This window comes from Platalea leucorodia (assembly GCF_965183815.1).
Source record: "Platalea leucorodia genome assembly, chromosome: Z".
NCBI classification, from domain to species: Eukaryota; Metazoa; Chordata; class Aves; order Pelecaniformes; family Threskiornithidae; genus Platalea; species Platalea leucorodia.
This window is the reverse complement of record NC_138858.1, coordinates 20,213,211-20,226,512: the sequence shown is the minus strand read 5'-3', so window position 1 is coordinate 20,226,512 and position 13,302 is coordinate 20,213,211. Positions and strand designations below refer to the sequence as shown.

The following is a 13,302-nucleotide window of genomic DNA, read 5'->3' as shown; positions in this document are numbered from 1 at the left end:
AATAAGCAGTAGTGATATCACTTATCATTCTTACAGCATAGAGATCACTGCTGCATTTTTAACTGGATGTTATGTTACCATGTACCTGTAAAAAAGCTGTTGTGTCTAGCTGGACCAGTTTAAGGCCTGGGCTTTCAGCCTACTTCCAGGTTAGACGTACGGTTTCTTCTAGTTTCTAACTCACTGGTACATGGAATGAGTGAAACCACACAAAAAAAAAAAAAATCTACTTGCGGACTGTCAGGTCAGGAAGTTGTGGTGGAGAATGTATTTTGAGATTCATTTGGCAGAGCTAGTGGGTCAGTTTGGGTCCAGGCAGAGCCGTTATCTCTAGGATGCTTTTGCCAACAACGGCTTCATGTGGAAACTAGAGGGAGTTTGAGCCGCAACAGTATGTGGGAACCCAGTGACCTAATAACAGATGCTGGATCCCAAGTTGTCTCCGTCATCCCCTCCCCCTGCTGCTCCTTTCCTTTCATAGTTAAACAGCTGGCACAATCTGTCCTGTATCAACAAAACCATTGTATTCTGGCTTGGAGAATGGGAGGGTGAGTATAGCTGAACACCTCTTCTAGCAATGTCCATGCAACCCACCTAGCGTCCTTCCCCTAGAGAGGGGGATGCTGCAGTTAATCATAAGTTTTTCAACTTTTTTTTTTTAAACTTATGTCTGAAAGCTATTGTAAATTAAAATGCTAGATGCATGCTGTCTTCAATAGCGAGAATGACCCCACTGCAACTGTTGCAGTTGGCAGAAATGAGTGCAGCCCTGAGGATCAGGTTGCTGCTGTCTTGGCTGTAGCTGCTCTGCGCACTTCCCTGCCTGCACCTAACCCGGGATGATGAACAGGGCTACAGAAACCCAGCCAAGCTGCTCTGCTATTCTGGGGATGGCAACGTGTTTGTGTTGCTTAGACTTGGGACGAAAGGGGATGATGAATCTTTGCACAATGTAACTTGAGAGGCTATCAAGATCTCCCACGGTTCATTGGGAAAGAACATCTTGTGTGTCCAAGGACACAAGGAATTACAGATGAGAATGGAAGCGTGACTCATATTTCAGTGACCTGGGCTGATAGCCTTCTTTTGCAGAGAGATCATAGGTTAAACACTAGTGAAAGCGGGGGTTAGGCAGCTTTTTGTAGTCATGCTTCTAAATGTGCCAATCAAGCTTTGCTCTTGAAATCTCTTGCTTTAATTGTTTATGTTGGGATTGGAGGTTGAGTGAAACAGTACCCAAATAAGAGCCTGGGAGCCTTTAACACAGTATTTTAGGTATGTCTGTCTGCATGGCAGTATTTCTGTACTGTCCCAAATGCTACTGACTAGAGCTATAGAACAGTCCTTAATGTGTTCCTGCCAACATGAAAGCTGAGGGCTACCTAGTCTTCAAAAACTAATGAAAAGACGTTTTTTACTGAAAATGTTTTGTTTGGCTGTAGCTGTGGGTAGTACCTAGCATCTTATTTGAAGCAGAGACGAAAAAATAGAGTAACTGGTCATGCTGTGAGGCTCAAGTGTGGAGGCACTTGTGCTTCTACTTGTATGTGCTCCTAGTATTCTTTTAATATTGGTATTTAGACTTTTTAATAGTAAGCAAACAAGTAAAACGATTTCTCTGTAGTTTGCTTGGGAGCTACAGCTGTCAGTAGTGATGAGATTATTGTGAATTGGCTCCTGTAGGGCTAAGCTGAAAGCAATACCTTGCAGTGCTTACATTCTTCTAGCAAAGGTTTCTATAACTTGGTAGACACAACAGAAAAATACTTACTCCAAGTAGAAGGAACACATTTAGTTTTTTTCCCCTCATCAGAAAAGAGCCAAATGTTAGCATTTGCAATGGAATAAAATGTTATTGTTTATCCTGCTTTATTGTAAAATGGTGTCAATAAACAATTATTTTTGCAAAGTACAGCCAAGTTGAGGCTGGATGATTAAAAACCCCAAAACATTACTTGTCCAGTGGGAAATGGCTGTACAGAATAGATTGATTGTACTTTTGATATTGAATTGAGAGTTGGGCTCTTACTAGTGAAAGGATTTTTTTCTCATTGCATAGGAGGCAGCTCTTGCACATCAATTGCATTTTGACAGCAGCATGTAGCTATCTTAAAGAGGCCAGAATAGTATGCATTCTGCCTTTCTCCCTAGTCTGGTTGTTTTTCTTTTTTCCCTTAATTCAGCTGTCCAATGGATCAATTCCCTGTACCACCTCACTGTAGGGCTGTTCAAACATCAGGGCTGGCACAGGGAGGTCAGCAGGAATACATGGTTAGAGTAAAGGGATAGACCATCCCTTTGCAGAGCAGCCCAGATACACCTCCACCCTGAAGTAGCTGCAGACCTATATCCTTTTCCTTCACTGGAAGTGGAAAAATTAATTCTGAAATGTTGCTTCTTTTTCCTTTGTTTTCTGCCCAATCAAAATAAAACTAAAGAACTGATAATATTGCAGATATACCAGGGAACATAAATATGTATTTGTTAAGAAAAGGAGATCTCATTAGAAAGGCAAAATGAACTTGGAAGTCTAAGTTGCTTTTTCCTTTTTTTTTTTAAGAACCCCAGCTCATGAGTGACTCATGGATTATGCTACATCTCTGTAGTGCTTTTATAATACAGTTTTCTGTTTGGATGTGAGCCTGTTGTGTTTAAAATTACATGGGATAGGCATTATCCATATTAACATCAAGCTTCACATGAAACAAACTGCACATTGATTTCTGGTTTGCAGGCAGTGTCTTGGTTGATGCCTAGAGCTCTGTTTATTCACAGCTACAGTGCTTACAGGTATAAAACAAGCTGTTGCACTTGTATGTAATATTTGCATAAACAACAAGATTGTATAGGACAGGTTATTTCTCAGCACGTCTTGTGGCTCTTGGCCATTGTTTTGTGCTCAGAACTGCGATTTTTAACTGTTTCATGGATTTCTTACACTTACCTGAATTCCAGAGTTTGTGCTAGCTGAAATATGATTAACAGCTTTTATACAAAGCTATTTAAATAATAGCTTTTACGCAAAGGAATCTCTGAAGTTTCCTGTAACATGCAGAAAGAGGAGGGCTATTTTGCAAACCTTCACAGAAGTAGAAAGCTTGGAAGATCTCTGAAGGGGGTGGTTTTTTCCCCTGTTGCCTAGTCTGAGCAGGGCAGAGGTGTCTTGGTCTGTACCACTGGACTGTTGAGCAGGACTGGAACAGGGACATGGCAGGTTGTCCGTCTGCCTAAATGTTCATTTTCTCTTGCTTTATAGCATTACGCAAGAATCCAGGGTGAATGTGTCAGCTCTTTTCATTCTCTTGGAGGATCTTGTTTGAAAAGTGCTTGTATCAAAGATACTTGGGTGCAAACTGTGTCGTGTAGAAGTGTGTAGTACTGTGGTTACTGGAGTCTCCTCCCCTCGCAGAAAGGCAATGACGCTTATTTACTGGTGGACTTGGAGGGTGGATAGTTACTTTGGCGCTCTGTGCATATACTCAGCTTCCTAATGGAAGACTTCAGAGTCTTAGGAGCGGGGGATTGTGTCCTGTAAGGATGTCCTTGGGATATCCATAGAAATGGAATTTTCCTATCCTACAAATGTGCCTGGATTCTCAGCCTTTATTCCTAACCCCAGGTCTCCTTAATGAGGCCCCTGCCTCATTAACAAAACCGCCAAAGCACAGTACCTCTGTATCCCCGCCCCCCAAAATCCCAAAGCCAACCACATACACGTGTACACACGCTTGAGGTGGCTTATGCGTTACTGTTTGAGCTGCTTGGTTTGGGAAGAATCTTTATGGTGGATTTCCACAGCACTGATGACTGCTTGTGGCTCTTGGGACTTTTTTGGGTCAGCAGACTTGCTCTGAAGTATGAGCTTTTCTAACTGTAGTCAATAATGGATCCAAATATGAATTGTAACTGCAGTAGGATCTTTTGCCTGTTAAGAGCAAAACGGGAAAGCCATAGGGCTTTTTCTTAATGCTCAGGCAGATATCATGAAACCAAAGTTAGACGTGACTAATGGTAAACGCTAAGTAAAGTAAATGGCATTTATTTTATCTCTCCCAAAACCTGTATCAATTACTATGGTCTCTCAAAGTAGGGCTTATTTCATAAGAAAAATTATGTTCTGCACCTTTGTTTTTCCTCCAGACTCTTAGTACTTGCACTCGGACAAATTGAAGTGTTCTCATTTCCCCATTGTCACAGGGGAGATTTCTCTCTGGGAAAAGAATATTCTCTCTCTGTTTTGCTATTAAGTTCATGAGGCTGTGTGCATATTGGGATTGAGGAGACAAGAATAAGAGGGGAAAATAGGTACCTCTCCAAAGGAAAGGTGTGCTTCTGTTCCTGAGGACAGGACACCTGTATGAAATGTGATTACTAGGGCCTTTGATATTAGGAAACAAAATCCTGTTGAAGAAAATCCATTTTTCAAAAGTGACAGAACAAATCAGTTGGTACAAGTAAAACTCTTCCTGGGTGGGGGAGAAACCCCCAAAACTTTCTTCCTTTTGACTTCCATTCTTGAAGGAGGACTGAAAGTGCAAGAGGATTTCCCATACCTTAATAGGCAACACATTTTGCAGTACAGAATTTTTGTGTAATAGGATTTTGGAAAAAAGCTGAGAAGGTATTGAATGAAAAATGACGGAGGAGTTCTAAGTATTGAAACTAAATATCTGAAATATGACCTCAGTTAGTGGAGTGAGTACATTTTGGTAGATTTAAAGGAAATTTGTGCCCTTAAGGTGGGGATGTGAGATGTTAGCTGTTAGGAAAGCTTCTTGTGAAGCTACATGGTTACACCTCCAAAAGTCCATCTAGGAAATAAAAGTCGCTGTACTTTAAAATTAGGTAGGCTCTGGTGGAAGAGCAAATACTTGAAAGCTATGCTAGAAACATTAAGAGTAGCAAATAATTCTCTGGTTGCAGAGACCCTTCCGTTCATGTCTGTGGCTTCTTGCAAGAAGCCACAAAGTGGCTGCGAGTTTCTCTTCATTCCTGTGTGTATTTTTAGAAATGAAGTACTAGAGCATAGATTAAGAAGAAACTTGTGTTCAGGATGTGTGTGGTGTAGAGAACATATTTTCATTATAGAGTAAGCATTAGCTAGTAGGGAGAAAAAGTTGGAGATTATTTAATCCCATTACGAGGAAGTTTCTATGAAAACTATTTGTGCACTTTAAAAAGAACGAACAAAACAAACATGAGAAACAGCAGGATGGAGGAGTGAAGAGAACTAGATCATAGCTGACTGATATTACTGAAGGATCAGGCAGATGATCAGAAACAGGATAGCAGGGAAGCTAGCATGGTCAAATAGCTGTCACTGATAGGCGTGCATTGCTGCCAGAAGAGCTGTGGATGCTCCTACTGTGTTCATAGGCTTACAAATGTATTTCTCGGAAACAAGTGAAATGCTGGTAAAGGGCATTACAGTACTGTTAACCAGATGTTAATCTAAAGTTCCTAAATCTTAAAAATCCTAAATATTAAGGAACTTACAGTTCCTGCTGCTTCCGTAGATTGCAAGTTTTAATTATAAAGCTTATTCCTTTCTAGCAGAGAGACTTGGGTGGGGCGACAGGCAGGGATTTGCTTCTGTTTCCCTTCTTTAAGCCTGTGCTGTAAATTACTTCAAAGAGGAGCAAAAGAACCCAAGGCATGCTGTGCATATCGGGAGGGGTTCTGTAAACAGTCTAAAGTCTCTGCTAGTCAACAGGGTCAAAATAGTAGTAAGTGTTAATGCAGCATAACACCAGGACATCTCTATATTGTGCCTATTTAAGGACCAATACTATATAAAGGACTCGAGGGCATACCTCTGGTATCAACCTTGGTTTATATTTAATGGAATTAAAAGGCAAAAGCTCCTGCCTGTCTTTGGCTGCTTTATTTTCCTGTGCAGTCCTGATGGCCTGTTTCAGCCCAGACATGTTGCTGTTGTCTTTCTAAGAGTGAGTCATGGTAGTAGGAAGAAGCTTTGCAGAGGAGCATGACTGCCTGAGCCTATTAAAAGCAGTGTCAGTTTGAAGTTACCTGCTTAAAAATAACATGGGAATTTGCCATTGCAGCAGCTGGTTAATAAGCAATTGCTCTCAACGGAACAAAGAAAGAACAGAAAAAAAACAATTGTAACCAGAACAGCCGCTATTTCTGAAGTTAAACGCAGCAGTGATCAATCACACTGACACTTATCTGTGGTATGATTTCTCCCCCTTCTCACACCTAGTTTCAGAATAATATAAATCCATCTGCTGGTAGAAGGTGCAGGAAGGGCTCTGGCCATCTCCTGTACAGCTACTGGAGTGGGTGGTGTGAAGAAGCACCTAGAACTGATGAAGCCTGTGGCCAACTGCATGTGTTCTGTGAGTGATAAAGCAGCTCCACATCCTCTCTATGACTAGAGATTACTCTCTTAGATGGAAATGAAGTCTTCATGTAGATGTTAAATCCAAGTTTCTTGTTTGATGCGTTGTCAAGCAGAAGGAAAATCTGAGTACATGCTGCATAAGGGAGATTCAAAGACTATTTTATTGATCACTTGGTGTTGTGGGCTGGCATCTTTCCAAGTTTGTTTTTCCTGTGGCTTGCCTCATTTTCTTCCTCTGTTCAGAAGTAAATCTGGTTTCCCACCTATCTGCAGTTGCATAACCCTTTTTATTTCCAATACGACTATACATCTTTGCCAACTACCAGGAATGCTTACATGGAAAAAACTTTATTACAGCACGGTATTTTTAGCTGTCTTAAGCAGAATTTAGTGGGAATAGGGAAGGAGGAAAGAACAGCCAGTATCAAATCATCAGCCAGCTCTTTTTAGGCTACCAGCATGTTTTCCTTGGACCCACCTCTGCTCCATTTGGCACGCAGGTAGTGTTCTGGTCTACTGTTGGTAAATCCAGAAGTAGTATTAATGAAAGACCATTAAACACCTTTTGTTAAAAGAACTGTGTGACAGCAAATTTTTGAAGTGGCTAAACAATATTTTCCCTAGTGGTGAAATTAAGGTCCCACCACTTGATGGGGGGAAAAATTATTTTCCAGTTCAGGCTTAGCTGTAGCTTCTTCAGGGTCTGATTTCACCCTGACCTTGCTATTAAAGAAAACCAGTTATGGATAGGGTTGATCTTTTTGATGCTCCATTTATAGCTGAAGAAGTCAGCATGCCAAAATTATGATGTAAGTTACTCAGAGAAACCAGCCAAACATTCCCCAAATGTTTAACTTTGGAAAGTAGCACCTTTGCATTTACAGTGCATGCTCTATGCCTGTATTTACATTGTAAATGCAATGCTTCTAAAAGGTAGCCATGGCTTTTGAAGTTGGCAATGCAGGGATTTACCAGAAGTTTAGTGTGCTGTCTTAGTGCCTGAAGCTTGTGTTTTAGTTAGCTTCTACGATTTCGCAAGACTGTCAATTAAGGTTTTGTACTCAACCTGAAGTTCCTAGATGGTACTGAAAAGATATACTTGAGATGTTAAATATAACTTCCAACTGCATTGTCCTTCTCCGTAAATACGGTAACTATGGTGCCTTTTTTTGGTGACAGGATCAAGTTCCAGAATAAATTCAATGATGTTTACAGGGTGGATTTGGAGAAGCTCCTTTTATAGCTGAAATAAGAGGTCTCTGTCCTAGGCAGACTGGAGAAGGAGACAAAAGCAGGGTCTTGGATTAGATGGGAAAGTAATAGAGTTAAATACTGTGAATTTGAGATAACACTTCAAAAGTATAGACACATACAACATAAATAGAGCTGAGGAGCGAGAAAAACCATGGGAAATGCACATAGCCATTTGCTTACCAGAGTGGTAACATGCATAATATGCAGCTAAAAAGGACTAGGAACAGATGGAGCTCAGTGAAATACACCAGTGACAACTGAGGAATGTGATTCTAGTTGTTACCAATCATTTTATCAAGTTAGTTCTGATGTTTAACTACAGCTGCAATGTTGTGCTAAAAGCTTGATAATACTAAAGGTGACTGGAATTGAGAATGAAGTTAAAAACTTGTCAGCTAGTTTAACTGAACATATGTCTAGTATATGTAAACTTTACTAAAGCTGTTAATGGTCTTCCTGCTCAGAGCAAGATGGTGCTGCCTATATTTGGAGGACTGTAAATTTGGATGGTTGCCAGCTATTTTTTTTTTTATATAAGACTTACTAGTAGTTAATCAATAGAATTGTTTAGGTTGGAAAAGACCCTTAAGATCATCAAGTCCAACCGTTAACCTAACACTGCCAAGTCCACCACTATACCATGTCCCTAAGCATCACATCTACCCGTCTTTTAAATACCTCCAGGGATGGGGACTCAACCACTTCCCTGGGCAGCCTGGTCCAATGATCAACAACCCTTTCAGTGAAGAAATTTTTCCTAATATCCAAACTAAACTTCCCCTGGCGCAGCTTGAGGCCGTTTCCTCTTGTCCTATCTGTCTTCACTAGGGAGAAGAGACCGACCCCCACCTCGCTACAACCTCCTTTCAGGTAGTTGTAGAGAGCGATAAGGTCTCCCCTCAGCCTCCTCTTCTCCAGGCTAAACAACCCCAGTTCCCTCAGCCGCTCCTCATAAGACTTGTGCTCCAGACCCTTCACCAGCTTTGTTGCCCTTCTCTGGACACGCTCCAGCACCTCCGTGTCCTTCTTGTAGGGAGGGGCCCAAAACTGAACACAGTACTCGAGGTGCAGCCTCACCAGTGCCGAGTACAGGGGCACTATCCCCTCCCTGGTCCTGCTGGCCACACTATTTCTGATACAAGCCAGGATGCCATTGGCCCTCTTGGCCACCTGAGCACACTGCTGGCTCATGTTCAGGCGGCTGTCAACCAACACCCCCAGCTCCTTTTCTGCCGGGCAGCTCTCCAGCCACTCCTCCTCCAGCCTGTAATGGTGCATGGGGTTGTTGTGACCCAAGTGCAGGACCCGGCCCTTAGCCTTGTTGAACCTCATACAGTTGGCCCTGGCCCAACGATCCGGCCTGTCCAGGTCCCTCTGCAGGGCCTTCCTACCCTCCAGCAGATCGACACTTCCACCCAACTTGGTGTCATCTGCAAACTTACTGAGGGTGCACTCAATCCCCTCATCCAGATCATCAATGAAGATGTTGAACAGGACCGGCCCCAGTACTGAGCCCTGGGCAACACCACTCGTGACCATCTGCCAACTGGATTTGACTCCATTCACCGCAACTCTTTGGGCCTGGCTGTCCAGCCACTTTGTTACCTAGTGCAGAGCGCACTTATCCAAGCCGTGAGCAGCCAGGTTCTCCAGGAGAATGCTGTGGGAGACAGTGTCAAAGGCCTTACTAAAGTCCAAGTAGACAACATCCACAGCCTTTCCATCACCTGCTAAGCGGGTCACCTTGTAATAATGCAGGAGTAAAATACTGGTTTGACTTCCACTGGATTCTTTCTAAGTCTTAAGTGGCTCTGGTATTACCAGTACCTTTATCCTGAAAATAGTCATTGGTCATATTGGTACAAATACAGCAAGTACCTGTATGATAGTGTTACGTAGTTTTATATAAAAACATAAAGACCAACACTGCTTATCAAACTCCGCCTTAGCATACCTGTGAGTATAATACTTGGAACATTTGTGGACATATCACATCTCTGAACACGAATTTCAACCCAGCTCTTTCAACAGACTCAATACAATTTTACATGATTACTGCTTCTGTATTTACTGCATTTTATAACTGTTCTTCTTTTCCTTTTAGCTTTACCTTCAGGCCAGAATGAAAGGAGACTGGGCAAGACTTGTACGTCCTACTCTACAATTTGGTCTTATTGCTGCATCTATCTATGTGGGTCTCTCGCGTGTTTCTGATTACAAGCATCATTGGAGTGACGTTTTAACAGGACTCATTCAGGGAGCAGTGGTAGCTGTGCTCATTGTAAGTAATTCCTGAGGAGGGGAGGGGGTGGGGTGTGCATGTAAACACTGCTTTTATGAACACTATCTAAGAATTGCAGGCTGTGTTCAGAGGAAAGCAGACCTGTCTTCCTAATGCTTTGAAAATTTCAAGGAGTTGTCTCCCTTCTCCAGCACTGGGTGTAGCAATAGTACTTCAGGGAGTGAGGCAGACTCTGGGCCAATGATGAGATAAGTGGCTGTTTTAGCTGTTAGACCACATGAAATTGTCCGTGCCCAAGAGCTCTTCAAATAACCGAGATGGAAACGGTCCACTGCAAAACCGTGTAGGCCTCTATATGACCATACTTTTTGTTTGTAGCCAAATTCTAAATCTCAAGTACAGTAGCTGAGGAGAACAGTGTACGAGGTAAGCAGGGCAAAAAAACAAAGGCCTTTATGGATAAGGACAGCATGGAAGTGTCTGCCTCCGCCAGCTTATACAGCCTGGTTTTTTTCAGTCTGATGGGGAAACTAAAATCCTTCACCATTTCTTGTGTGCATTTTGAGTGCTAAAAGGATGTTCACAACAACCAGCAGGTGAAGCTTAGTTGTACTGATGAGCGAAAAACTATCCCAGAAAACAGAGAATCAGCTAAACTTGGAGCTGCAGGCCTGGGTGCCTTAGTGGCAGCAGCTGTGCTGGCTGTCACCAGAGTGCCATGGTTGATTCATCCATGGGAAGTGAGAGATCAGAGAGACTTCTGCTTCAGAGACATCATGGGCTAATTGAGGTCATACTGAAGGATTCAGTTACCAAGAACTTGAGGCTCACCTGGAAGAACCACTTCCAAGGTTTTCCGCTTTCCCAGCTGAAAGTCAGAAGGGTATGGTTCATTTCAGGACAAAGCTTTGTTTACTCATTGTAGTCAATCATCAGAACCAATCCTGGAGCAGCTCTGGGAAACCCTACATACTGCATTAGCTGTTATTAAGTGGCTGTGTGTTGACTAAAACATCATCCTACCCCTCATTTTTGTACAATCTTATTTTCTAATAGGAGTGCAGGGAATGAGAAACATGAAGGACTGAAGAGCTGAGGGCACTTTTATTAGGAAAACAAGTTTAGTGAAGGGTGTTGGATGATTGAGAGGATATCTTAGAGATGCTTGGTAATACAAGAATGAGTAGAAGGTGGCATTACAGTGAACAGAGTTGAAAGGTGAGGAAATGATTTTTAAAAATAACCTCCCCCAAACAAAACCCTTATCGGAAAGAACTGAAGAGTTCACCTCCAGAAGGAGAAAGCTGAGGTAAGAGCATGCTGGGGCAGCAACTGCAAATGGAGCACTAAATTGAGTGAATTCAGCATTAAGTGGAAACTGAAACTCATCTGGTATGCAGCTGAAGCAGCACGCTGGGTCACCAGCCAGCCTGCGGCGCGGGAGATGGTTTCTTCTGCTGCCCTAAACTGGGTTCTGCAGTTCTCAGGTTTGCAGTGGGGGGCAGGAGGTGATGTGGGAAGGGAAGGTTTCGTGAGAGAAGGCTTCTCACTTACTGCACTTCATGCAGCCCTGCACCCAGCACATCTACTAGTGTGACTTTGTGAAGTGGGCAGCGGAAAGAGAGCAAGCTGCAGAATTGGACCAAGGCACCTGTGTCGTAGTCGGTAGCTGTGAAGGAAGTGAGGTGGTATGTTCAAAGGAATGCAGGAAAGGATGATGTCGGTAGAGTTGGCCTTAGAGCTGTTGGAGCCGTGGGCGGGACACATCTATTGGGGAGGGAGCTGCTGTGAACCTTGCCAAGGAGAAAGGAATCCAAGCTTGGTTTAACCAGCTCTTAAAGAAATGCAAGTGAGAGTGACACTCCAGAGAACAATAGTTACTAACCTTGAACCCTTCTCCTCAGCTAAAGCACAAGCTCTCCTGCCCTGTTCTAAATAAATGGCAGTATACATTTAACCATACATGTGATGTGGGCCCTCAGCAAGGGTATCTTGCTCCTTCATTTAGAGCTGTTCAAACTATGGCTATTGTAATGAAGCAGTACCTGATAAGGCAGTTGTTAGAGCAGTTAGTCAGCACACAAGCCTTGAATTTGGCTTACGCCATCAGTGGCTAAGTGGTCAATGGGCGGGGGGGGGGGGGGGGGGTAATAGCTGGAGAAAAAGCTATTGAAAGAAAAAGATGCCAGAATTTTATACAAGACTTCCTAATAATTTTCTCATGTTTTAATCTCTGTAAACTTTTTATTAGTTTTGATCATGGAATTTACCTTCTGCAAAAGATTTACCCCTTGTTTCAAAGACTTAGAAGTGCAGGAGCTTAACACTAATTTGTTCACTTAGGTTGTGTACGTGTCTGACTTCTTCAAAGTGAGAGGATGTACATTTCAACCAAAAGAAGATTCCCACACAACCCTACATGAGACTCCAACAAATGGGAATCACTTTGGCAGCAATCATCAACCATGAAGAATGACCCACCTCGCCTGTCTTGCGCTTTGAAAGGAAAACAATTTCACAAGTCTAACTATGTAATATAAGTAAACGCCTTTAAGGGACTGTTGCTGCTCTTGGATGCTCACTTTACCTGTATATAGTAACATCTACCACAGTTATTGTATATCTAAACTTTAAATTTCTGTTGGTTCAAGCTCTTCCTTAAAAGAAAAAAGCTGTTCAAATTGTCAATTTTTATTGAAAACACAGTAACAGTTATATTACACAGACTGCTGTTTGTACATGCCTTGTTGAAACAACTGTGGTTTAAATACACACCATTAAAAGAAATAATTACTTGAGATGAACTTGTTCCATAATGTGAATCTAGTACTGTTTTTAGACGATACCTTCTGTTACAGGTAAAGGCTTGCAGCAAACACAATATCTCTCTTGATTTTTGTAATCCCTGTTAAAAAGGAAAACTGTATTAATATCCCTATTTTAACTACAGTTACAGGCATATACTTTGCTGTAGAGAAACTGTTACAAGTCTTAAATAGATGTCGTCGTACATCCATTTTCAGTCACAAACTTGGTTAAATTGTCAGTATGCATCAAAACACTACCTCTTTAAGTCATTCACCCACACCCTGCTGTACCTGCCCCCCACAAACGTGCCTTTCACATGCTTTCTAGGATGACTTCTTATACTGTGGAAGTGAAATACATACCCTCTGCAAACTTATTTTCCAACTCTGTGTTCCCGATGGCTTTTGCAGCCTGGCACATCTGCCGAAGCAATTCTTCTAGCCTTCTCATGCAACGGATTATGCTACCTGCACAAAAACAGTGAGGGAAAACTTTGTATCCACTGCCACATCATGTCACTGAATAATTCAGTTGCTTAAGCCCACTTGGGACCAAAGCAATGGTTCCTTCTCCAACCTTGTTCAATATAGCTAGAAGCCAAGGGTAGGAACAGCCATATCTCTTAAGCTTTGTT

At 42.3% G+C, this 13,302-nt stretch overlaps 2 protein-coding genes across 3 annotated transcripts in view; one reads left to right on the top strand and one right to left on the bottom strand.

Annotated features, from left to right (window-relative positions):
* The window catches only part of PLPP1 (phospholipid phosphatase 1), a 65,179-nt gene extending 52,840 nt beyond the window's left edge, over window positions 1–12,339 (top strand). For both annotated transcript variants that reach the window (XM_082336704.1, XM_082336705.1), the window contains exons 5-6: window positions 9,723–9,899; window positions 12,204–12,339. In XM_082336704.1, the coding sequence (XP_082192830.1) occupies window positions 9,723–9,899; window positions 12,204–12,329 (303 nt within the window). In that variant the 3' untranslated portion in view covers window positions 12,330–12,339. The remainder of the gene's footprint in view (window positions 1–9,722; window positions 9,900–12,203) is intronic.
* Window positions 12,340–12,361: 22 nt separating this feature from the next.
* The window catches only part of MTREX (Mtr4 exosome RNA helicase), a 47,856-nt gene continuing 46,915 nt past the window's right edge, over window positions 12,362–13,302 (bottom strand). Inside the window, exons 26-27 of the mRNA XM_082336703.1 lie at window positions 13,031–13,135; window positions 12,362–12,765 (exon numbers count right to left, since the gene is read on the bottom strand). Of these exons, the coding sequence (XP_082192829.1) occupies window positions 12,713–12,765; window positions 13,031–13,135 (158 nt within the window). The 3' untranslated portion in view covers window positions 12,362–12,712. The remainder of the gene's footprint in view (window positions 12,766–13,030; window positions 13,136–13,302) is intronic.